Source organism: Sphaeramia orbicularis, chromosome 9, assembly GCF_902148855.1.
Source record: "Sphaeramia orbicularis chromosome 9, fSphaOr1.1, whole genome shotgun sequence".
In the NCBI taxonomy this organism is placed as follows: domain Eukaryota; kingdom Metazoa; phylum Chordata; class Actinopteri; order Kurtiformes; family Apogonidae; genus Sphaeramia; species Sphaeramia orbicularis.
The window spans coordinates 23,058,780-23,082,651 of record NC_043965.1 but is presented as its reverse complement, the minus strand read 5'-3'; the positions used below and the strand labels follow the sequence as shown (position 1 = coordinate 23,082,651).

The 23,872-nt window shown below is 37.6% G+C and overlaps 1 protein-coding gene across 7 annotated transcripts in view; it reads left to right on the top strand.

The window, feature by feature from the left end:
- The window catches only part of ccser1 (coiled-coil serine-rich protein 1), a 123,208-nt gene that overhangs the window by 13,917 nt on the left and 85,419 nt on the right, over positions 1 to 23,872 (top strand). For all 7 annotated transcript variants that reach the window (XM_030144368.1, XM_030144369.1, XM_030144370.1 and 4 more), the window contains exons 5-6: positions 3,026 to 3,116; positions 5,596 to 5,701. In XM_030144368.1, the coding sequence (XP_030000228.1) occupies positions 3,026 to 3,116; positions 5,596 to 5,701 (197 nt within the window). The remainder of the gene's footprint in view (positions 1 to 3,025; positions 3,117 to 5,595; positions 5,702 to 23,872) is intronic.

The following is a 23,872-nucleotide window of genomic DNA, read 5'->3' as shown; positions in this document are numbered from 1 at the left end:
TGTGTACCATGGGTTTCTAAGTTGGTAAGTATCCCAACCTCGATTACATTCCCTAAGAGCAGCAGATCTCTCTGGTTTTGTGTGACAACAGCCCTTGAGGTTTGGAGTTGGTTGTCTCTGCCATAGAAAAAGCATATTGTTTTACTACTTGTATTCAGCTCGACTATCTTTTTAATATCTATGTGGATGTGTTTATTCTGTCAGGGAGTTAGTCTTTTCTGTCATAGTTCCATTTTAAAATGATTATGAAGAATGAGCTAATAAGCCTGCTAGCCAGTTAATGAAAATTAAATTCAATTTTTCAGATGTAATCTTAGCTTGTAATGTGCATTCATATCTCATTCCAAAATCTTGTTTAAGTGTTCACTCACTGCTGCATCCAAATTGAAGGCTCTATTTCAGTCTTTCAGCTCTTAATTTTGCAGATGCAGTAAATGTAGCTCTGTAGAAGTCACAATATGTATGCGATCTGGATCCTCTGTTAAAATGTGAGCCTTAAATTTAGGACTTTTGGGGATGCATAGAATCTGTTGCCAAAAGAAAAACCCATAAAACTCTTGGATGTTTGCAATATTGGCGAGTGATAATAGTGAAACTGTAGACAGTGGATTTAAGATTTCACTGGACATCCAGTCTTTTATGTCCTCAGGTGAAACTGTAAACACAAGTGACTGTGAAGTGTCTGCTCCAATAGAATTAAAGTCATTTGTTAGTTCGTATACTCGCCATTGCTAGAAGCCATAATACCTGGCTAGCACCAAATCTCTCTCCCTTTGTCTTAATGTATTTACCACCCTGAAGCAGTGAAAAAATGTAATTTTCATAGACTGTATATGTGAGTCCCACGGAATAAGAACAGAATCTGAAGGGTTTTCATAGAGGGAAATAACCTCTAGCTTCTTCTTATCCTTATTTTGGATATCATTCTGCTTGGCACTTAAAAGATGGAACCATCCTTTAATGAGACCCGAATCTGATATTATCTCTATTAACTCAAGGATTACACTCATTCACATCACATAAGCGAGGTAAAAATGTGACATCTCTTGGTTATAAAATCATATTAACACATTTCTGTGGTTAGAGGGCTGCATTAAAATGGGTAATTTAGCTTCAAATGAAGTCTGTGTGCAGTAGTATCATACGGATTTTCCAATATCTTTCAGCTATTAGCTTTAATACCAAAAATGGGGTCTCGTGTTCAATGCATTACCCTGAAATGAATTCTGGTCTTTTTCTGATGTTTACTTCACCGAGCATCCTGTGATAAAGCAGCAATATAATGTTCATATACAGAAAACAATGGCTTCAGGTAGAAGTCAGACCACGGGTAAAGGTATGGCCTTGGAGAACATTGATTCAGCCACTGTGTAAATTGTTCCTTCTCTCTCTCACACACAAATGGACAGAGGTGTGGTTGAATAGTCAGCGGTGTCACTAAGCATTGAGGATCTTGAACTCAGATGGGGGGAGATCAATACAGACTGGGGCTGTGAGGCTGTTTATGTCCAAACAACAGTGATGAAAGCTGAGTTGTTATTGGATTTTTTGGAACCATCTGCATCTGCAGATACTCCTTTAGACTGGAGTGTAGTCTTTCCTGACTTTTGATATTTTTCTGTGATTTAATATTTCCAGTGTAGAAAACCTTATCTAAAGGTTGTTTCCAGCAGTTTTATCATGAATTGGGTCGGTGTACAAAACCTTGTGAGTAACTTGTTTTTTTTAAAAGCTGAAACTTACTTCAAAATTATATATAATGACATGAGAATAGGTCGACTTTGTGCTCCGTGTTTGTCCTAGGTGCTATACTCCATCTAAGTGGCCTATTATGGGTGTGCAGATCATTATACATGACTTTGGTAATAATATGGGTGTAGAAGTTATGGTAGTGGAGGTATTTTGGGAGGCAATGACAGAGGGTGTTTCTATATTGTACAGATTGTGAGGCCCCTTGAGATAGATTTGCAATTTGTGATATGGGCTATGTAAATTGACTTGACTTAACCTCACTATGTCCTTTTGGGCCTAGAATAATTAATAATAATCATGTAATCATTTTGGCAGTTTCTAACCTCTGCTACTGTGTGTGTGCACATATGTGTAACAAGGTGAAAATATCCACCCAAAGAGAAAAAGTAAAAGGATAGTAATTTTCAAAGCACTAACTTTTTTTTATCTGCAGTGGATTTCCTCTTTATAACCATTAGATGGCAGCATCGACTTATGAAATGAAGACCTTCCAAAGGGAGCATCGCCATACTGCATCATTATATCCTCATGATAAAACTAAAAACATGAGAGAATTTGGTGAAAGATTAAATGTGAAGACGAACTGGAGTAGTGGGGTTTGAGCTGTGGAGCATCTCTCAGCATAGTCCTATGACAGATGAGGGAGCGAGCAAACAAACTGTTGCTGATGAATGTTGTGAGTGGTGATAATTTAATCAAAATCCAGAGCTACGCCAACTAGAGAGAGCTGTATAAAACATGGATATTAATGAATTTCCCGAGTAATTATTGCTCTTTCTGTTTTTATCATTGCCACTCAACTGGAAGGGCACCAGAATATTGTTCCCTCTGGACTTTTAGAAGCTTCATGTAATAATAATCCTCTTGTCCTCTATATTCTAAAATTACTGTGCACTAGTAGTAGCATACTTATAAGTAGCATTAAAGCTAAAAAAACAATTTATTTGAATGTTTTGCACCACCTATAATCTTTTTCTCAAAATCATGTAATAACTCATCGAAGTGTTGTCATATCTTAGCTATTTTTAATTAGCATTTTTTTTGCCTTAGGCTTTGTAGAACCAAGAGGATTAATGAGTGTCTCACCCAAATTATATTAAAACTGTAAATCTTCTTTTGTCCTAACATTTATTTTATTTGGACACACTAAACTTCCCGCATTTTTAGATTATTATGGAAAATAATAATTACTCATTGTTCTTATTAAGTCAGATGTATATTAATAGATTTTTTTTTCACTTAAGTGTATGTTATTTTTGCCTCTTCTTTTTAGGATGTTCTAAACAATCTGGGTTCTTCAGAGCTGGATGAAGATGATCTTATGTTAGACCTGGACCTCTCTGACGACCAGAGGCATCGACATGGTAAGTCTCCAGCATACAATCGTAGAAGACAATAAAGTATAATTATCTGACTGAATTGTTCATAATAGTGTAATGAATAAAACAAATTACATGTCACAAGTGAATCAGCCTCAGTTCGTGTGATCCTCATATAAAGGTCCAGTTGGTAAAATAAAGGAGGATGTAGAAGAACCTAAGTGTAGAAATGTAATATTACATTAATTATTATGGTTTCATAAGTGTATAATCACACATATATGTACAGAATGTGCGGTTGAGAGGTTTTTTTTCCACAATATTTTTATTGGTATTCAGGTTTTATAATGAAAGGTAAACAAAGTAAATAATAATATACATAAAGAATATGAATCAAAACAACACAAACACCCAAACACACATCCATTCACACCAGGTAGACTTGCAGCAAATTATATAAATAACATACATATACTTATATTCTTATAAACGTGTATACATTTATGGAAAAATACAATTACAATACAGCAGTCCTAATAATAAAAAATAAAACAGTAATAATTTGGATGGCATGTCCCTATTTTCCAGATACCATAATGTTCATATTAGGCTCCCATAGTTGTACAAATTCCTTCATTGTTTCTTTGGTAATATAAGTCAGTCTTTAGAGTCCGAGCGTGGTTCACTGTTCACAGAGTCCACTCTGTTGCACCACCATGTGTCTGTAGTAGCTCTGAACAAACATCTTCTTTTTTCTGTTTTACTTTACTGTCATCTACTATGTTTGAGCATGGACCAGAGCTGGTAAAACTAAGCATTCTCATTCAAACAGCTTTCTTCTTGTCAACTGAACGTCTGTTTTCATTTCCTCATTATCACTGACTTTTTTCCCTCTCCTCTTTTCTGCACCCATCTTTTACTGTTTTTCCTCTCTCTTGTTTTCTTTCTCTCCTGCTCTGTGTCTCTCTCTTCCCTCATTAAACCTCCTATATTCCATCACCTTAAAACATGAAACCACTACTGTGCCTGGTTCTTTCAACATGTGCCACGACTTTGATGTAGCTGTCTCATTTACAGCAATTTATCTCCTTTGTTGTTTTGGCATTTCAGTCACACTCCTGACATGGCTCATAGTTGAAAAGTGACTGTCAGAAGAGAATTATTGTGCGTGTTCTGCCATGAAGTGCCAAACACTGTAACCCCTATCTCACTCTGTGGAAGACATAAGGAAATTATTGGATTGTGAGGGCTTATGGGTGGCTGTAAATACATCACAAGCCTCTGCCGAGAGACAGTCGAGATTTAACATAAGAAAGATGACTTTCTTATATCCCTCTGGGCCAGAAGTCATATGTTCTGAATAAACTATACTGTAAATATCCCTCCATTTCATTTTTCTCGTTACCTAGATACATGGCTAACATGTTTGACTGTAGATGTAGCAACAGGGTGCATTTATCCTTTTGACTCTTATCTTATGGGCATGTGTAGCTGTGGCTGTTATCTAACAGATCTCTGAGTCGAGTGATATATTAATGTGAGGGTAGATTCATCTAGCTCTCAGCTACATTTAAGTCCCAGTTGAGCTCACAGAATATTACAGTTGAAGTCAAATAAAGTAAAATACTCAGCAGCACCAAGGAGTAGGAACTACAGCAAGCGCTTCAGTTTTTCCTACTCCTGTGCTTGGACAGCACTGGGGGTAAGGGGCTTTAAACTAAGCACACACACATAGACACTCTGAAAGCAGTAGCTGAGGCAAACCTGAGGAAAGCACCAGCGTTAATACACACTGTAAGACACAAACCTGCATGCATAGTCATTAGGCATAATGGTTTTTAGTCTGTAGCATGAAATTAAAGGTTTGATAAACTGTCCTCATGCAGTCAAGGGACTAAGTCTCTGTGCTGGAAATATAATAGTAAGGTTCCTCTATGCACTGAAAATCAAAGGTACTAATTAAAAAACACACACCTGCACATAAATCCTGGCAGGCATACTTACACATTCTTATTGACACTCGTCATTGTTGCTCCACTCTCACATGGCTTGTTGGAACCTTTATTAAAAATCCAAGCAGTATCACAGCAATTTATGGCCAGCAGTGTTCAGCTGCAGGGCTCTGTCTTCGTTTTTCAGCTGTGACTCATGCCCTGTGGAATCCGACAGGGACACAGAGAGAGACAGAAGGACCTTTACAGGGACAAGAAAAAATGCCACATCTTGGCCTCATCACCACTTTCTCTCAGACTATTACTGCTCAGTCAAACATGCTGTTAAAGGTAGACAAGTCAATTATTAAAATAAGTGATAATACTGCAGTTACTCAAAGTGATTGCTGCCAGTTATTAATACGCTGCTTTTTGAAATTAGTGTTTTATAGGTCTAATGTAATTTGAGAGGGTATATTAGAAATATTATTTCTGATGACTCAAACATGGCCATGAGGGATAGTCAGGAAAATTCATTTGTGACAGCTCAGATATGAACTTACGTATATGTGTGTGTTGGGGTGTGTTCACAGTGTCCAGAGAAGACTCCAGTCAGTCTTTAGCATCCTGTCTGAACCTGCTCCCATCACCCATGGACCCGTCTGGAGATCGCACTGTGGGGAAAGACAACAATCAAAGGTACATACATATACATCTGTGTTTATATACTGTAAGATTATATGTATTTTCATGTCCACAAACAGAAGAGAAGGCATAGGTTTAATTTGCAGAAAGCATAAATTAATGCCTGCATAGTTATATGGAAATTTTGAACAATACAATGCAAAACAAGACATACACAGTTCTAAGTAGGACTTGTCTGTGTGAGGATTGGATAAAAGAGATTCACAGTTGTTGCCAAAAAACACACAGACAGAGAGAAATAGCAAAGGATTGGTATTTCCTCACCCAAAAAGGATCCAATCACAAACAATTGGACCATATGGATGGCTTAAAGAGGTGCTCTGTTGCATTTTCCCACTTGGCCATGAAGGCATTCTTCCTTTATGCAGTGTAACTTCATTACATTACAGTTCACTGCTGATTTCATTGTTGCTTCGGATAGAGTCAGGAAGAGAGGTGTGTGGGGGGGGGGGGGGGTATTGTCTATTCTTCCTTGCAGATGTTGAATGCTCTCAACATATTTTATGTCTTTCCCTTCCTTTGGAGATGATGCATACTGTAGCTCAGAAAGACAGAGGCTAAATAAATAAATAAATAAGTTCCCTTTGAATAAATATGCAAGTTTTTGTTCTATTTTCCTCTTTTTCCCAGTAGCCTATGGCGAAAACAGAACACTCAGAGTTTCTGTTTCTACTGTACAGACAAGTATGGCTGCCAAGGACAGTCACGTAACTCATTTGATTTGGCCTCTTGTTTCTTCTCTGCACTGAAGAGTCATGGTAAATCGTAGTGGGCTCCCACACAAATGTATGTGAGCACATACACACTGAGTGCTACTCTGTGGATAGAGCTTATTTGGTTTTATGGAGCCAGGGGGCAATAAAGTCGTTGTATTACAAGTGGTGTTGTCTCTTGGTGTGTCTGACAAGCCAACAGATGAGCATTACTTTACCTCTTAGTGTTCCTTTCTCCCTGGTTGAATTTATTTTATTTATCTTCACATTGATAGATGAATGTTTCTGTCTACCCTTGTTACCCCTGAATAGACACAGTGTGATCTTCTTTATTTGAAGAGACACTGCAGGTCAACATTAGTGAGTGGTTTGGAAGTAGAGGTTGAAAGATTTCTACTACAGTACACTTAGCCTTGTCTTCTTTTTTCCTGACCATGCTTTGGACACTCTTTAAATGTTGCGCTGAATAGAGATACATTTTCTGTGTCTAGACACTGTCAGTGAATCATGCAAGTGGGGAGTCAACCTTTTCAACCCGGCTAAGGATTTTGTCCAACAGCTCATTGGGAGATTCATTTGTTCTGTAGTTCCACTTCGCCACATGCACAAACAGACAGAATTATAGGCATTAATGGCCCATATATACAAAATCAAAAATAAAATGCCGTCGACAACAGGGTTTTACAATAGGATTCCAGCAGCTTTGAGCTTTGAAACGTAACCATACTGTTCAGTTTTAGATTCATCTACTTCTACTTCTTATGTGCCACCTACTGACCCAACAATCTGCGTTAGTCTTACACAGGGATTACTTTTTCCTCAAAAACTGTAGCCACATCACACAATTTATGTCTTTGCATGCCACTGACAGTAAAACAGTGATACGGGGCAACATGTGTTCAGTCAAGTTCTTCACAGCAAGGGAGCAGTTTTTGTAGCTGAAGTGGTGAGCAGCAGGATGAGCTCAGTAAACATTAAAAGAAAGACTGGATGGAATATGTAGTTACTCTTTAAAACAGAAGACAAATTAGATTGCTGAGATAAGCCAGGCTTTTAAACTACTTTTCTGAATAAGGGGGAGATTGGCAAACTGTATTGACACATTATTTTGATTTGTTTGGCTCTGGAAACATTGAGACGAGTTACATAATGAAACCAGGTCTAAGTCTCCTAATAAGATTGATGTAAGCTACTGGCAGGTGTTAATTTCCCACTGTGATGCTTCAACATTTTCATTGATTTTGTTTTTAGGAGCATTTTCACATAGTTTTTACTGGAAGAAATTTGTAAAATCTGTGTGGGGAAAAGCTCAGATTGGAGAGGGGATAAAGAGCAAAATGTGTTTGCCCAAGGCGTCCTCCGTCTCTCTCACTGTCTTGCTTTCTCTCTCAGCCTCTCTCTCTGTCTCAGGTTCCACATTCCCTCAAGGGGACATTGATTTGCTGGAGGCAAAGCAAGCTCCCTTCTGTTCACACACAAGAAAATACAAACACACACACATACACACAGACACACACATACCTGTCAGTCAGTCAGCCTGTCCAGAGAGAGTATCAGCGGCTGGATACTGCTGGCTGTCTGACAAGCTGCACAGAACATCTGCTCAACACTCACAAACACACACCCATTTGTGCACACGCGGACGCACACAGACTCGCATGTAAACCTCTTCTTTGATGTATGACAGTTGGATAATTTTTATGACGTGCATATTTGTGTGTTTATCACTTTGTTAACAGTGTTATCAGATTATCAAAGCCATAGCTCTTCACAGACGTGTGAAAAATTCAGTCCTTTTGGTTGTGGAGGTACTAAATCAGAGACAGACATGTAATGGGAGATGGAAGGATAGTGGGATAGAAAAGAAAGAGCCTCGAAGCATCTGTGTGCATTTACTTGAATGGAGGACAATGACATATAGTTAGTTGCATTGCCTCTCATCACCTGGTGCGTACTGCTCACAAGATGGTGCATAGTGATCAGTCAGCAGAGACTCAAGATTCTCACGTTGTCATTTCCTGGTCGAAACCTGTAACTTCTGGTACTACACTGGTTGCCTAGCAACTGTTTCCCGCCAAGAAATATTTCAGGATGCTACCCTTCATAAAATGGCGAATTGACACTTTTTCATTTTAATTTGGGATGGATATAATGTATTAATTATTATGCCCAGGAGATACTGTCAGAGACATTTTCTTAAAGAGCCAGTGTAGCTTCACTTTACCTTTACCATAAAGAAGCAACACTAATTGCTTTTGTAGCTTTTAATCATATGATCAGGCAAGTAAATAAGAAAAAGGGGAAAGGATGTAGCTTGAGGTTTTTGTGATGACATTTTAGATGAATGGCTCTGCAGTGGCTGTTGTGTTTATCTATATTAAAAACATTTGCAGAATACATTTTAGAGTAAATTACATTTGGGTCACTATCGTTTTTCCTGCGTGTAGTTTGTATTGCTCTCCAGTGAGCTTCTAACACAGGAGATATAGTACATTTAGTGCTCCATCATGCTCATATTTAAGAGATGTGCAAAAAAAGTAATGTATTCACAAAAGGCAACATTCTGACAAGATATTGATGACTTTTGGGTCTCCGGTTAACAGTTAAGTTTTTAGTGCCACAGATTCATGGTATCTCCTCAGAGTGTATTAGAAGGTGCACTTTGGCCAGTGAGAGACTACCATCTTTTTTACAGCAATATTAGCAATATGTTTCATTATGTTCTGTTTTGTTGTTGGATGAGTGGAGAGGGGGTGTATTAGACAGGTTTATTCCAAATTCATATTGCATCTTAATGTTCCTTATCTTTGGAGACACGGAGTCCTTCCTCGTTCGCCTATAGGAAAAAAATGAGGGGAAATTAATTTTTTACATTTGGGATATAGCTTTCCTTGTTGCTATGGTAACGCAGTCTGGCTGTTGAGCGTTCCCTTTCCCTTCTTTCCTCTCTCTGTCCTCTCTTTTTCACCTTTAGCTGTTTATTACTATGCAAAAGACAGGTAGTCCAAGGAGAGGACAGGCAAATACTCAGAGGTGTCCTTTTTGTCAATATACAGTGAACACTCAATTCCCATATTTCTGCTTCTGATATTAGACTTCATGCTGTAGCCAAGGCATCCACATGCTGTGGAATGGACATGCAAAGGCTTATATGAAGATGTCTTTTGGTGATTGGTCCCAATTCCCTTTAAAAACTTAATTACACTACACTAACTACATCACACTATTGAGATTTCCTTCATCAGCTTGCCAAGGTGTCCTGTTTGTAGCACTTTACCAAAAAACATAAACATTAAGCTAGAAGTCCTTGTACGGTGTGATACTTATAATAGATGTAATGGCATATATGGGGTTTGGGGTCACTGGATGATCATTTCATGTCTATCTGAAGCTATGTGGAGAGAATAAGGTGGGTCTTTTCAATTAAAGTTGGTAGGACTGCAAATGAATCAAATCACATAAGTCATAATTGTAATATCAGCCTGTGCAATTATAAAATCACAAAAGATTAAATTCTAAAGTTTGAGATTTAGGGGGATTTAGGGTGCTCTATTTTCAGATATTGAAGAAAAATAAGCACAAGCTCTGTTGTCTGGTGATATTATGGATTTAGTGACTCTGAGCAGAGAGAACTGTGTAAAACATCTAAAATGAGAGTAACAACTTGTTTGTATAATCTTAGAATCTTGTTTTCAGTAGTTTAGTTGTTGTCTAATTTTCCAAATTTTTATGCTACTTTAAGTTTGTATGTTTGGCTTGAATATTCGAGGTGAGTAATTGTGTATTTCTTTTTGGTATCAAAGCAAATAGAGTCAAATCAAAACTGAAAGACTTAATCACAATATGGCTTTCCACCAAATCATGCAGTAGTGGAACAGCTGAAAACTCAAAGGAGAAAAGCAAAATAGTGGAAAAAAGAGGTAGAATTTGTAAAATACACATCATAATATGTAATAGATATTATGCACTTAGCTGGTTCTGTGATCCCCTCCTCCCTCAAATATCTAATATCATCATTCGCTAATCTGTGATTGTCCTCAGATTCACAGAAAGACAGGAGAACAAATTTGATTAAAATGGTTCATCCACGTTCATGTCAGCCAGGTTGTTGTCTAATCCCACCTGACTTAGTGAAGTCAACAAAAAATAGAACATCATCTCCTCCCACAGTCATAAAGTACAAGTTATACTTGCAAACATGTGCATTTGCTCATTTATTAAAATAGCCGAGCATAAAGAATCGGCCTAAGCCTTTTAGTTGAGCAGGGGACATGATAGAAATGCATTTCCATCTATTTTTAATGCAAATTTTCCTATAGTGAATGGCAGCAAAAGTTAATATATACAGAGAAACAGGCTTCATCAGGACACTCTCATAATGTGATATATGTGGACTGATGTTATCTCAACCTTTTCTGTAGCAAAAATCAGTAGTATCAGTTATTCAACATCCCTAATTTCCACTGTCCATTGTGATCTCAGTCACAAGGCTTTGTGAACATTTTTTTTCCCATCACTTGAGGTTTAACTGATGTGTGCACAGTGAGGTTGTTATGCCCTGTGTTTCTGCCCTTATTTTATGTCATATTGCTGCTGCTGTCTGCCACCATCTTAGCCATAATCTAACCATGGCCCATTTTTCTTTAATGTTTTTTTTTTTTTTCCGTAGTGGATTGCAGCGCCACCAAATGTTTATCTCAGTATACCCAGGTCTCATTTGCATCACAGCAGTAGATTTCTTTTTACAATTTTATGAAAACTTGGTTTCGTTTTGAGCTTCATTTGAATAGAAACCTTATTAGAGACTTACAGAGGACATGTTGAGTGTTGCCGGACACAGAGAATGGATTTCCATCCCTCTGTGTTCACTTCACTGGTTCATAATTATGCAGATTTATTAATCCAACAAGCAGTGATGAAGCATATGGTTTTATATTAATCTGTGGTTTTGGACAGTTTTATATTATGCCTTGATTCAAGTCTGCAGGCTTGTTTTTTCTAAAATAATGCACTCTTTTTCTGTTGTTGTATTTTTTTTATAGTCTTTGCACAGAGATTTTTGCACCTAAGGGTCATGATGGTCATTAGGAGCCTCAGAGGGAATGCTATGTGTCATAACATGCTACACTTTTGCAGTAGCCAAATGGACCCAACATCTGTTGTCTAACATTTTTCTTTTGTACAGTGGTATTTTTTAGCTTCTCATTTACATCACCCTGTTGGGTTTATTAAATGTTCAACACAGAGAGACTAATTAGTGTTGGCTTTCAGTTTTTTCCATCTTGCTTTGAGTGGAAACTTGTGTTTCTGATTTCTAATACAGTAAAAACTCTACTATTGGCATCAAATAAGTCATTCCATTGCTTTTTATTTCAAGTGGTCTGTTCCAGAAATGAAAAGAATTTATTGAAATGGTATTCACAGTTATTCTTTTGTCGACAGATTGTAAAACATCTTACACAAGCGTATGTTTTCCTGAACTTTGATGTCATGTAGAAACATATGGTGGATTTTACATGAAAAACATGGAGGGTACTCTTTTGTTTTGGTTCATCAGGCATTGTCTGTCTTGAGTTTCAGTTTTCTTCCCGAAGTGGAGTCTACACTGTCATCCACACTACTATGTTGATCCTGTTTTTTGATGCAACATGCTGAGATTAAAGAAAGAAAACAGGAATTTATGAAAACATGCAACAAAATGCTATGGTGGGCATGTTTGTTGCCCTATTTTTGACTTTTTCAAACATATTCTCGACTAGGAACAGAAAACGACATGTGCTAAGCATATGTACTGAGTACTTTGTTGATGATAATTTACTTATTTGCATTCTTTCCATTGATGAAGTATAGTACACAGTATCAGTGATAGCAGTGGCTCTAAACAGCTCCAATGGTTGTTATAGTTATTATGTTGTTAAAACTAAGTACGTATCATCTGACAATTATACTGTATGTGATATTAGGGAAAATGAAGTGCCATTATACTTGTCTGCTGTGAACCTCAAGTCTTGCTATCTCGATAAGGTTGCCAGGTTTGGCACTATATTATCTGCTCACAGACTGGAGGGAAACTTCATCTGGTAACATCTGGCGACCAATGCTTTACATGGAGATACTGCACAGAAGGGCTCTGTGGACAGAAAAAGAGTTGTTTTTGGGATAAGAAATAGCTCTTAAGTTGTGCTACAACCACAAATTGGTTTTACATTCCTGTTTATGAGCTGAATAAACAGGAGTTGATAACATGTTTTTTTTTTTCTTTGACCAATACTGGCCAGCTGTTTTTTCAGTGCAAATAGACTCACAAGGTAATTCAGTTGTAGTCAGTTCACTGCATATGGGCTTATATAAATGCATATTATTTACATAAACCTTTACTTTTTCCATGTCCTACTCTGTACTATTATTCTTCACATACATGTACATTATTTCCCTATTGCCATGGAAACAGCCTTTAAAGAAATGGGGATTAGGAGCATACATGCATTTAATATGCTGGATCAGAACTGCACATTTCTTGTACCTTTGCATATCTCCTCATCTTTTTGTCAGTATAAGAGATTCTGGATTTCTAAGGTATTTGTGAGGAGGAAGATATGTTTGTATGCACCAAGTGAAAACCCTTACACATAAGGGCCCAATATTAATAAAGGGATACCGGTTCACGTGGATTTATAACTGCTGTCAACGAAAACCTCAGACCTAAACATTAAAGCCTGTTTGACATTGATCTGTCCTGAGAGTACAGTTTATCAGAATCAAGGCCGAAGGATCAAAACTGCATATATCTGGTACGTTTGCATATTCCCTTGTCGTTTAATCAGGATAAGAGATTCTCGAGGTATTTGTGTACAGGATATGCACTAATTTAAACCCAATACACTGAGCGACCCAGCATCACTAAAGGGATATTGGTTCACACAATTTATAACTGCTGTCAATGAAAATCTCAGACCTGAACATAAAAACCCATTTGACATTGATCTGCCCTGATTGTACAGTTTGTTAGAATCAAGACACATATACATCATGGTTGTCATGTGCTTTGCTATGACTCAGTATAAAAACTTTTGTTCATTAGCACTGCTGTTGTGTAAAGACAAAGACAACATTGCCGTGAAGGTAAAAACAAAGCGCAATGAGTCATCTTCAACGTTATATTTGCTGTGTGAAAGGAAATATGCTGTCTGACACTGACAAGGGGAAATGAGATGAAAAGGAGAAAGACAACATTTTAATTTATTTTGGTTGTTGCCGTTGTCACAGACCATGATCACGAAACATTAGCTGCATGCTGTGTTTATACGCTCACTGAAAACCATATCCTTCTATGGGGATTTGTTGCTCAAATGCACAAAACTACCCCCTATGTTTCCTCTTTAATGTTCACTTTATAAAACCTACATTTGTGAGCATGGTGTACTGTTATTGCTGGAAAAAAACACACAGACAGTATAATATTCTCTACATAGCATTACCACACACTTTTTTTATGTTGTTATTGTAATACCAAAGACTTTTGGCTTTTTTTTTTTTTTTTTTTTTTTTAGCTCCAAGGCCAGGTGGAGGATAATGAGACCGAGGTTTGTTGAATAAACAATCACAACACTATCTGGTAATTGAAATGCTGGTCTTTTGTTATCACACTATTAGAATAAATAGTACAAAGTGATCATGTCCTTAAGAAGTGAGTGGATTAGATGAACATTAATATGCCTTCCAAATAATAAAGGCTTCTGGGGGAAATTTACATTTTTTACATGGATTTGTTGATTTCAGTCTTAGCCTGTCGGAGGCTTAGTCAGCTTTAGTCAAGCAGTGGTTGCCTTTGTGATCTATTGTCACCTTTGGCATTTAAGATTTTCTGTAATTTATCGTAGAAAATTGCAAATTAAGGGAATAAACAACAGTGTCATGAAGGTAAAATGGGTTCTGTTGAGCTTTTGTAATAAACTAAAAAGAGGACATCCTTGGATTTCCCGTGATGCTCTTGATAGTGGACTTGGTTTTGAGTTCAAATGTGAGATTGTTCTATTGTACTAGAATAGTGCTCTCAGGCCTCTTCTTAATGTTTTTTTTTTTTTTTTTTTTGGCATTGCAGCTTGGCATTGTTCTCTGAAACAGGGAAATGTAATGTCACACATGGGACTAACATTAAATAGATTTCACTGTGAAACAAGAAGTTGTGATAGTAATTAGTGCGAGTGTGTTCAGTTAAACTCCCTAAGCTTGCTCCCTCATAAAAAGCTACTCTGGTAGTCCTCAGGCATTTTGTATGGGATTAGCAGCCGGATGCTCACAGATACCAAAACTGAAAAGAAGTGTCAGTCTCAGAGGGTAACTGATATTAAGTTAGGAACAGTATGTGAGTTGAACAGTGAAAATGATAAAACAGAAAGCCAAAAGATGCATATTTCTTTTAAAATAGTGCAGATACAGAGTGCAGTGTGCAAAAGATAGCAGAAAGGACACGTAGGTTAATCAGAAAGTTACCCATGCCATATCACATTAGTTTTATATTCACTCCCATTTTGTGTCTGAAGACTTGAATTCACCATTAGATTCACTGCCTGGAGCTTAGCTTGTGCTCACTCTTTAGTCACAGATGCACTTTATGTCGGAGATGAGTTTAATGGCAGCATTAAACATCCATAGCCTCAGGTGCAGAATGCAGATGAGGACACTGTGTCTGTCAGGTGGAAAGGAATGACAAATGAGGGCGATCATTCTTCAGAAGCTGCGGTAGGCTGTTGTAGTATGCTTGCGCATGCATACAAAAATGCACATGACGCACAGATGTTTGCGTTACACACATACTGGATACACAGTCATACACACACATATTGGCTTGTCCCTATAAATATGTTCCTTGTCAGTAAAAATTTAATGAGGGAAAAGTTGGCATAAGAGAGTAGCTGCCTCTCACACTGTGTTTCCACGTTAAAGTGTCCTTTACTGTTATTATTCCTGAGACAAAACAGTCTTTATATTGCTGACTGACATGGGTGCAGCCCACCCCTCTTGACTGCTGCAAAAGATAATACACTTCAATCACATGTAATTTATTTGACTTGCAGTCATTATTCATCACTTCAAACTCTAACTAAACAATACGTAAGGCAACCATCTGCACATATGTAATTTTTCTCTCTGTTTTTAGCTGTTGGCTTCATGCTTGTGTCTTTTATGGACTGTGTGGATGTGCATATCTGAGTGCATTGTGTGTATTTGTGAGCAGGTATGTGTCGGTGCTGGGAGCCAGCAGCCCTGCAATAAAACACTGTGTGAGTGGTAAAGTAATGAAAGTCATAAAAAGGCAGATAATTGGCTTTTTCAGGTTGGTGACATGGATCACTTCTAACACTACTGTTGAGAAATGGCTTTAGTGAAGGAAGGAGTGAGGCCGAAACGATGAGAGGAAGGAAGCGCACTAGAGAAAATGCTGTATAATGAAAAGAAAGGAGAACACAGGAAAAGAATGGAATTATGCATAAAGAAAGGAACATAATAAAAAATAGAGTATAGCACAGACGACAAAATTTATAGAGCGAGGGATGGAGGGAGCAGGAAAAAATAAGGCAATGTAAAGCAACTGGGACTTGTGGGACACACTATTCCTGTTTACCTTTTCCTTTCCATTCTAATTAGTCTGAAAGGCTCTAGAGAGAAAAATGTACAATACTGTCAAAACATTTAATTGCACTTTAATCCTTGCATTCAGTTGCAACCAGCTATGATATGTTTCTGCAGTACCGGTTTCAGCCACTAGCTGGTGTAATAGCACATCTTTATTATTAAATTAAATGTGTCCACATGTGAAATGTTCTAATTGTTTTCTATTACAAACTCCTGTTCGTTGCTACCACATACATTTAACCTGTGCTGAGGTGCAGCGTGTGTGTTCTCTGTGTGTGAGACAGCGAGTTGTAAAAAAGAGAAATAGAGTGAGAGTGTCGGGCTATCGGCTCATGACAGTGAAAAGACAGATGACCCTGAGTAGAGGAACAGCCTCCCTGCCTGTATAACATCTATCACCACTGAACAGACTTGTCTTCAATTGCACCGTGCACTTCCAGGTGTGTGTTACTGTGTACTCGTGCACAAAATGTGTAAGGTAATTACCTGCAGATGAGACTTGTGCCTGTCTACCCAGTGACTGCAATCATAAATGTGAGCTCTCACCTGCTTAAGCACACCCTTGCATTTTCAAACATACAACAGAGACAGCTTGACAGTCAGTTCTAGTGCCACCGTTACCGAAGCCCTCACTTTGTTCTGTGTATCAGAGGTTCATCAACAGGTTTTCTGCAAGTAATCCTGCTCATTTTATTCTGATGTGAAGGATCATAAAAATATTTAAAGGACAAAATGACCTTTGTAGAGTAGAAAATGATCTAATACTAGCATAGTTCTCTTCAGAATCTCATTTTCAACTCAGTGCAAGCCCTTTAGCTGCTGTTATTATTAGTTATGAAACAGTCTAGTAAAAGTAAGATTTCGTTGTAGAGCAAATGTTGCATTTTATTTATTTTTTTGGTTTGTTTTACCGTTTGAACTCTTCTCCCACTCATTTTTTCCTGTCACTCTGGATTTGATGTGCACCACCAAGGTAAAAAGAAGAATCTAAACCTGAAACCCTGGTGATAGGTAGAGAAAGGGCAAGAGTGTCAGACTTGGAAAACACACCACAACAAAACAAACAAACAAACATAAAAAGTTTTAGAAGGAAGAAAGGGGCACTGCACTGCACCACTTGATACAAGCTGTCAGAGAAGGAGTGATTGATCATTTGTCATTTGTTTTGGCTTCATTCATCCTGCCTAGATATCAGGGTGGAGCAACAGAGAAATAAATGGAGAAAAGTTCACTTTTACCTGAGATGCCAAGAAGGAACAAAGGCTACAGAAAATACAGTTTAAGGGGGGGGGGGGGAAGCGCCTTTGGCTGCTTGACAGACAGGGCTCACCTGTCCTCAAAAGGCAGCAGGTTTCTTCGACATTTGTCTGAGGTGCTCAGCAGAATCCCCCGAGGGACACCTAAGGCTTTGATACCACATCAGTTTAGTGTTGTGGTTGTCAGAGTGATAGAGGAGGGAAAAAAAAAAGAAACACTGGGGCAAGGAGAGAGCTGTAGAGATGGAAGACAGGGCCAGGGTGGGGTGAATATGGGAAGGGCAGGGGAACAAAGGCAAGTCAGAGAGGAAGAGAGTAGAGAACAAACCAACAGAAAGGGAGAGTGACACTGGGAACAGGCAGACGTGGAAGGATGAAGTAAGGATAATGGTGAGAGAGAAAGTACGAGGGCAAAAGAAGGAGCAACGCAGTGCAACCTTTTCACTGAGGAGTGGTTTATGTTGATCGATTTTTAAGTGATATGGTCTCATTTTCCTCAAAGAACATTTTTTCTGAAGAACTTGCTGTCTGATTTAATGTTTCTTGCCACTGTTTACTCGGTGATTTTTCTCAGAGAATGGGACAAATCCATCGAATTCGCTCTTACTTCCCTCCTAAATGGCTATCAGTCAAAGTGAACACGGTCCCTTGATGATAAAGAGCTCCTCATTTCCATGTCTACGTTCGCCTCTCTTTTACTGCCGTCCCTACCACCTTTCTTTTTCTTGATATGCAGACGGTGAACTCGCTGCTTGTCTTTGTGGTTTTCAGACAGCAGGCTGGTATTTCTGAGCTCACCTTTTGAAAATGCCATAAAGAAAGATGAGACACACAGTCCCCTTTATGCACTTCTATCAAAATATCACAACTTGTCAGAATAGTGCTGTATGTCATTATTCATTCACAAATATATGATTAACCTGCTGATACAACTGTCATCTTAATGGCATGAAATAACCCCTTGTTATGCAATGGAAATCAAGAATACCGAAATGATAGTTAGTGATATTGTTGCATTTTAGATACTGAAGTACAGTTGTGCTCATAAGTTTACATACCCTGACAGAATGCACATGGGACGGTCTTGGATGTTCCAACATGACAATGACCCAAAACACAAGGCTAAGTCCACCTGTCATTGGCTATAGCAGAAAAAAGTGAAGGTGAAGGCGTGGCCATCTCAGTCTCCTGACCTCAGTATCATTGAGCCACTTTTGGGAGGTCTCAAACATGTAGTTCATGCAAGAAAACCTAAAACCTTAAAGGAACTGAAGGTGTTTTGCCAAGAAGAATGGGCAGCTTTACCATCTGAGAAAATAATGAGCCTCATCCACAACTACCACAAAAGACAAAGTATTAAGAACTAGGGTATGTGAACTTTTGATCTGGGTTATTTGGATAGTTTTTGTTGTCAGTATGATTTTAAAAAGAGCAAACACATTTGTCTGATAATAAATGGCTTCACCCAACCACTAGACATGAGTGAAAGAAGAGTTTTTGTATTGATATTCATATTCTCTGAAAAATGGCCAAAGAATCACAAATTCTGCTTGGGTATGTAAACTTACAAGCACAACTGAATATATTATGCTACTTGCTTGGGCATCCAGTTAGATAAAGTGAGGGATTCTGTAACTAATTCAGAATTAATATGAGAAGAAGGGAAGTCAGATTTTACCCATTGTGTGTTTATGAGAAAGAAACATCTATTCATGTGAGCAGCTTTCCACTTTCGGAGCGAATTGGCCTTGAAGCTGAGGATTCAACAGGCATTTGTTATGTCCCTGTTTCTGACATTCAGAAAGTGTCTTTGGGCAAAGTAATGGTAATCTCCACATTTTCATTCAGTGAAAAGCTGACTGTAATTGCTTTTTAATTGTTTGCAGTTGAAGAAGGACACGTTCCACATTTTTAAGGTTGAATTTGCTGAGCTCAAGGTTGGAAAAGAGTCAAGTATTATAGATTATTTGCTCACAGATGTTCCTGAATTTGAAATCTCTCTGTGCACTCTCACTTTTCCAAAATCTGTGGACAAATGGATATCTGACTGTATCTGCCTCTTCACTCTACAGTAGTTTTCATCTGGAATTTAGAAAACCCACACTTGGAAAGGTTAAGTGTAAAAGTACAACTCATGTTCTTGGAATAATTATCACAGTGTAGGAAAGGTTGCTAAATGTAAAACTGTTGACCTAAAGTAAATGTTAAACATTAAAAGTAAAATTAGTTTTACGGCGTATTGCTTTTAGTAACCCAAAATCTTAAAATTGCACTTTCTTTTTATTAATGCACCAAACTGTCTAAATTATTAAGCATTTACTCCTAATGGATTTGACTTATTTGGAATACTGATAAGAAGGTCCTGGGTTGAATCTGTGTCTCTGTGGGTTTTCTCCAGCTTCCTCCCACCCACCATCCAAAGACATGCTCTTTAATGGGTTAACTGGCCAGTCTAAATTGCCTGTAGGTGTAAATATGAGATTGAATGGTTGTTCGTCTTTATATGTCAGCCCTTTGATAAATTGGTGACATGTTCAGGGTGTATCCCACCGTCACCCATTTGTTGTGTCCATTGACCAAAGCAGGGGTGTCACACACATTCTAGTTCAGGGGCTGCATACACCCCAATATGATATCAAGGGGGCCGGACCAATAAAATAACATACAGTAATAACTTATGAATAATTACAACACCAGTCTTTTCTTTATGTTTTAGAGTGAAAAAAGTAAAATCACATTATGAAAATGTTTACATCTATAAACAAGTGGTGTCAGGGACAACAAACCCCACCCCTCACACATGTTGTAGCTCATTTTGGCATCAATCCAGCTGTTTATGCATGTAGTAATGTTAGCATAACAATTGTCTCTATATATGTGCCAAATTTGAAGTAATTTAAAACTAAATTGATGTTTTTATGGTCATTTGAAATTTCACCCATTATAAGTAAATGGGAGAAAAAAATAATTTAAAAATTCATAAAAAATTTGAACTTTGACCTACTTTTCCCAAAATGTATTGACATGTATTCTTGGTCACTGGCAATCTATAAACAAAATTTGGTATGAATTCAACCAAATGTTTTGCCGCGACAAAGATTTGAAATTTCACCCATTATAAGTAAATGGGGAAAAAAAATATTTTAAAAATTCATCAAAAATTTGAACTTTGACCTACTGTTCCCAAAATGTAATTAGATCTATTCTGGATCACTGGCAATCTATAAACCAAATTTGGTCTGAATTCAACCAATGGTTTTGCTGCTAGGGTGTTAACAACCAACCAAACAAACCAAACCGAAAACAAAACCTCTTGCCTCCCCTTTGTGGGGCAGGGTAATTATCCTTCAAAAAAGTTGAATAACATGAACAACCATGAATTTCTTGAGAAAAATAAGTGCAACTTTAACAATATCATGCCTCATCTTATCATTTACACATGTGCATTACAACTTACAGATCACAGTTGGTCAACAAAGGTACAAAACATTTAGTAACAGTCATGAAATTGTTAAAATTCCACTTATTTCTCTTAAGCCTTTTCAGATGGTTCACATTTGTTCAGGTTATTCACATTTTTGTGAAAGGATAGTTTGTCATTGTAAAGATTTTCATGTAATTTTACTTTATTACAGTAAAACAAAGCAAAAAAAAAAAAAAAAAAACACAATAAAAAGATTTTGACACCATTAATTGATAATATCTTCAGTGTAATTTTTGCATTTCACAAATTCAGTCCATGGGCCAGATTGAACACTTTTGCTGAGCTGGTCTTGGCCCACCAGCCATACGTTTTGACACCCTTGGGCTACTGCTGCTAGTATTACCTGTGGACCTATGGTAATTTGCACTAAATGTGGAGGTCATCTATGACCTGAGTCCCCTGTGAATCGGCCGTGTCTGTAGTTTTTAAAATTAAAAAAATTGTAGTGCAAATGATCTACTCATTCAGCAGACACATTCAGATGGTATAAACAGTAATAATACCATGTGTATCAACATCTCTGTAATTTGGAGTCATTTGCAGCATTTTTTTCCCCGTTAAGCATTTATTGGGCCTATTTCACGGTTGAAAACTGCGAAGGCTGGCTAATGATATTGAATGAAAGTTTTGGGTGCAAATTGCAATATAGTTTGGCTATTCAATAAAAACGCAAACTTAAAGCTTTCAGAAGAGTGACATCTCAAAAGATGATGAGATGGATGATATGCATTACAGCTACAGTAAGGAATATTTTCTATCTTTCAACAATTATCTATAAGTGGTGAGCCTTGACATCAGAACTGGGGGTTAATGTCAGTTGCATAATATCAACTAAAAAACTGACTTCACTCATCCACTGTGAATGTGTCACATAAAACACAGATGAGGACGGTTACTTTCCAAATCATCAGAGGTTCCTTGCTTGTATTAGTGCTCTGCAAGTAGGGCTTTAGAAAACAGTAGGATAGCTTTGAGACTGGTTTTTGCTGATATAGATTTAGTCTTACTTCATACTGGCTTAAAATATGCTTCTAGTTAAATTTCAACTCTTCAACTGACAGGGAAACTAAAGTAAGCTCCCGGCAATGAATGACTGTGAAGCTGAGGTTTTTATAGATAAGGTCAATGTTTGTAGTTGGTGAGTTTTAATGCGGCGCGAGGAATAGGGTGACATTGAGCAGCCCCCTTCTCTTGTGGGCAGCTCCTCCCAATACTGTATCTGTCATCTGCTCTGCTAAGTGGATGCTGAAGGTGAGACAAAGAACAGAGGCTATGGACCAGAGACCAAAGAAGCATCACTCCAGAGGCCTGTTTACTGTTTAATGGACTGTGTTCTCAAATGGGACAGTTAATTTAAACAGTGCTTTGGTTGAACCTCCCTCTGTTGTTTGTGTTAGTGTGTGTCTGAGTCCAGCTCCACGGTAGCAATGTAGCTTTGGTGAGAAATCAGTTTGGATGTCTGTTGGTAATTAGGTCTTAAACAGTGATGTATGAACTTTTTAAAAGAGATTTTGCAGCCACACAGCTTGGAAGGTTTGCACCACTACACAGTGAAGGTTTTCTTAATTAAAGGTGTTTTACATGCAATGCTCTGAATGAGTGAACTCTTGAACATACACTCACCAATATGTAGTCAGGTACTTGCACAAAAATACACATCGAGGATAGTATCCATACCTCTAGATGTGCAATATTCCAAAAAGCCAAAATAAGAATTCTCAAAAACGTGCGAGGAAAAGGGACACATAGGGGATCACACAGCTTTGATGAGCTATAATGAATCAAAGGTCTTGACAATGAAGTATCCTTTTGAGTTGATAATGATGGTAAGACACTGGATCAGAAGACAGACTTCTCTGCTTTTGCTTCTTTGATCTCCACATGCATTAGTGTAAGAGTGTGACCACATTAGCAGGTTATTTGTGCGTTCTTGTGTCTCTACATGTGGGACTGTGCTGTTGTTTATTTATTTTTTTATGAATAAAGCAAAGATTAGAGACAAAAAACAATGAATATTCTCTACAAGACAAAGAACAGAACAGCCCTACCCACCTCTCAACACTCGTAAGCTAGCCAAATCAATAAGAACAATAACCAGATTGGGCTTAAAAAAAAACAAAACAAAAAACCAGAAGGCACTTAATCTGAGTTGATGAACACATACGTACAGAATGATAGAGATATGTTCTGTATTCAGTATGTCTTTATACCATCTATATTCTTTAAAATGTGGAAGCAGTGTTAGTAAATCTCTTTGTTGTTCCCATCATAGAATAGAGGATCTCCTCAAATTGCACATCATAAATAATGTTTCTAATATAAAAGTGTGTTGTCAGTTTAAAAAAAAAAGTAAAAGAGCACTTTACAGGTTGAACTGTTTTTCTGGGTTGATATGTATAATATTATTTATAAACCTTCCAAAAAAATGAAAGAAAAAAGTTTTTCCACACTACATCATATTACGTCAGACAAAGAAGTCGATATGTCAAACCTGCTAGAGCGCTCTGTGTGAAGTCATAAACAAACAAGGCTGTAGTTCACTCCAAACTTTTTAATACACTTATTAGTTGTTTTTTTTTAGAATATTGCCTGCTTATGAGGTTTTTTGTGTGCAAGTAGAACAAAACTCATCCCATCATTGTACTTGAGAGGTCTGTATACTCACACTAGATTCCGCTGTTGTGCACCAAAAAAGTCACACACTCAAGATATCATCAGATCACCTTTAGCTATGAATATGTTTACACACAAAATGCCTAATTAGCGTCACAATAAGTATCAGAACATTTATTTCCATCCAGAATTGCATTAATTTTCCACCAAGATCCTATATTGATGATGGAGAGTCGGACCACTGTGTGAAGTTTTTTCCATCACATCTCAAAGATTCTCTGTGGAGGCCAATCCGTGTGGAGAAATGATGTCTCCTACTCCCTAAATTACTCTTTAACAATATGAGCCAGTTTGATCAATGAAGAAAAACTCCACTGATGTTCAGACCTGCTCATTCTATGTTCAGGTTCAGCTGGCCTTGTTTTATAGACACATAACATTGCTGAATCTAAACCTGACCAAC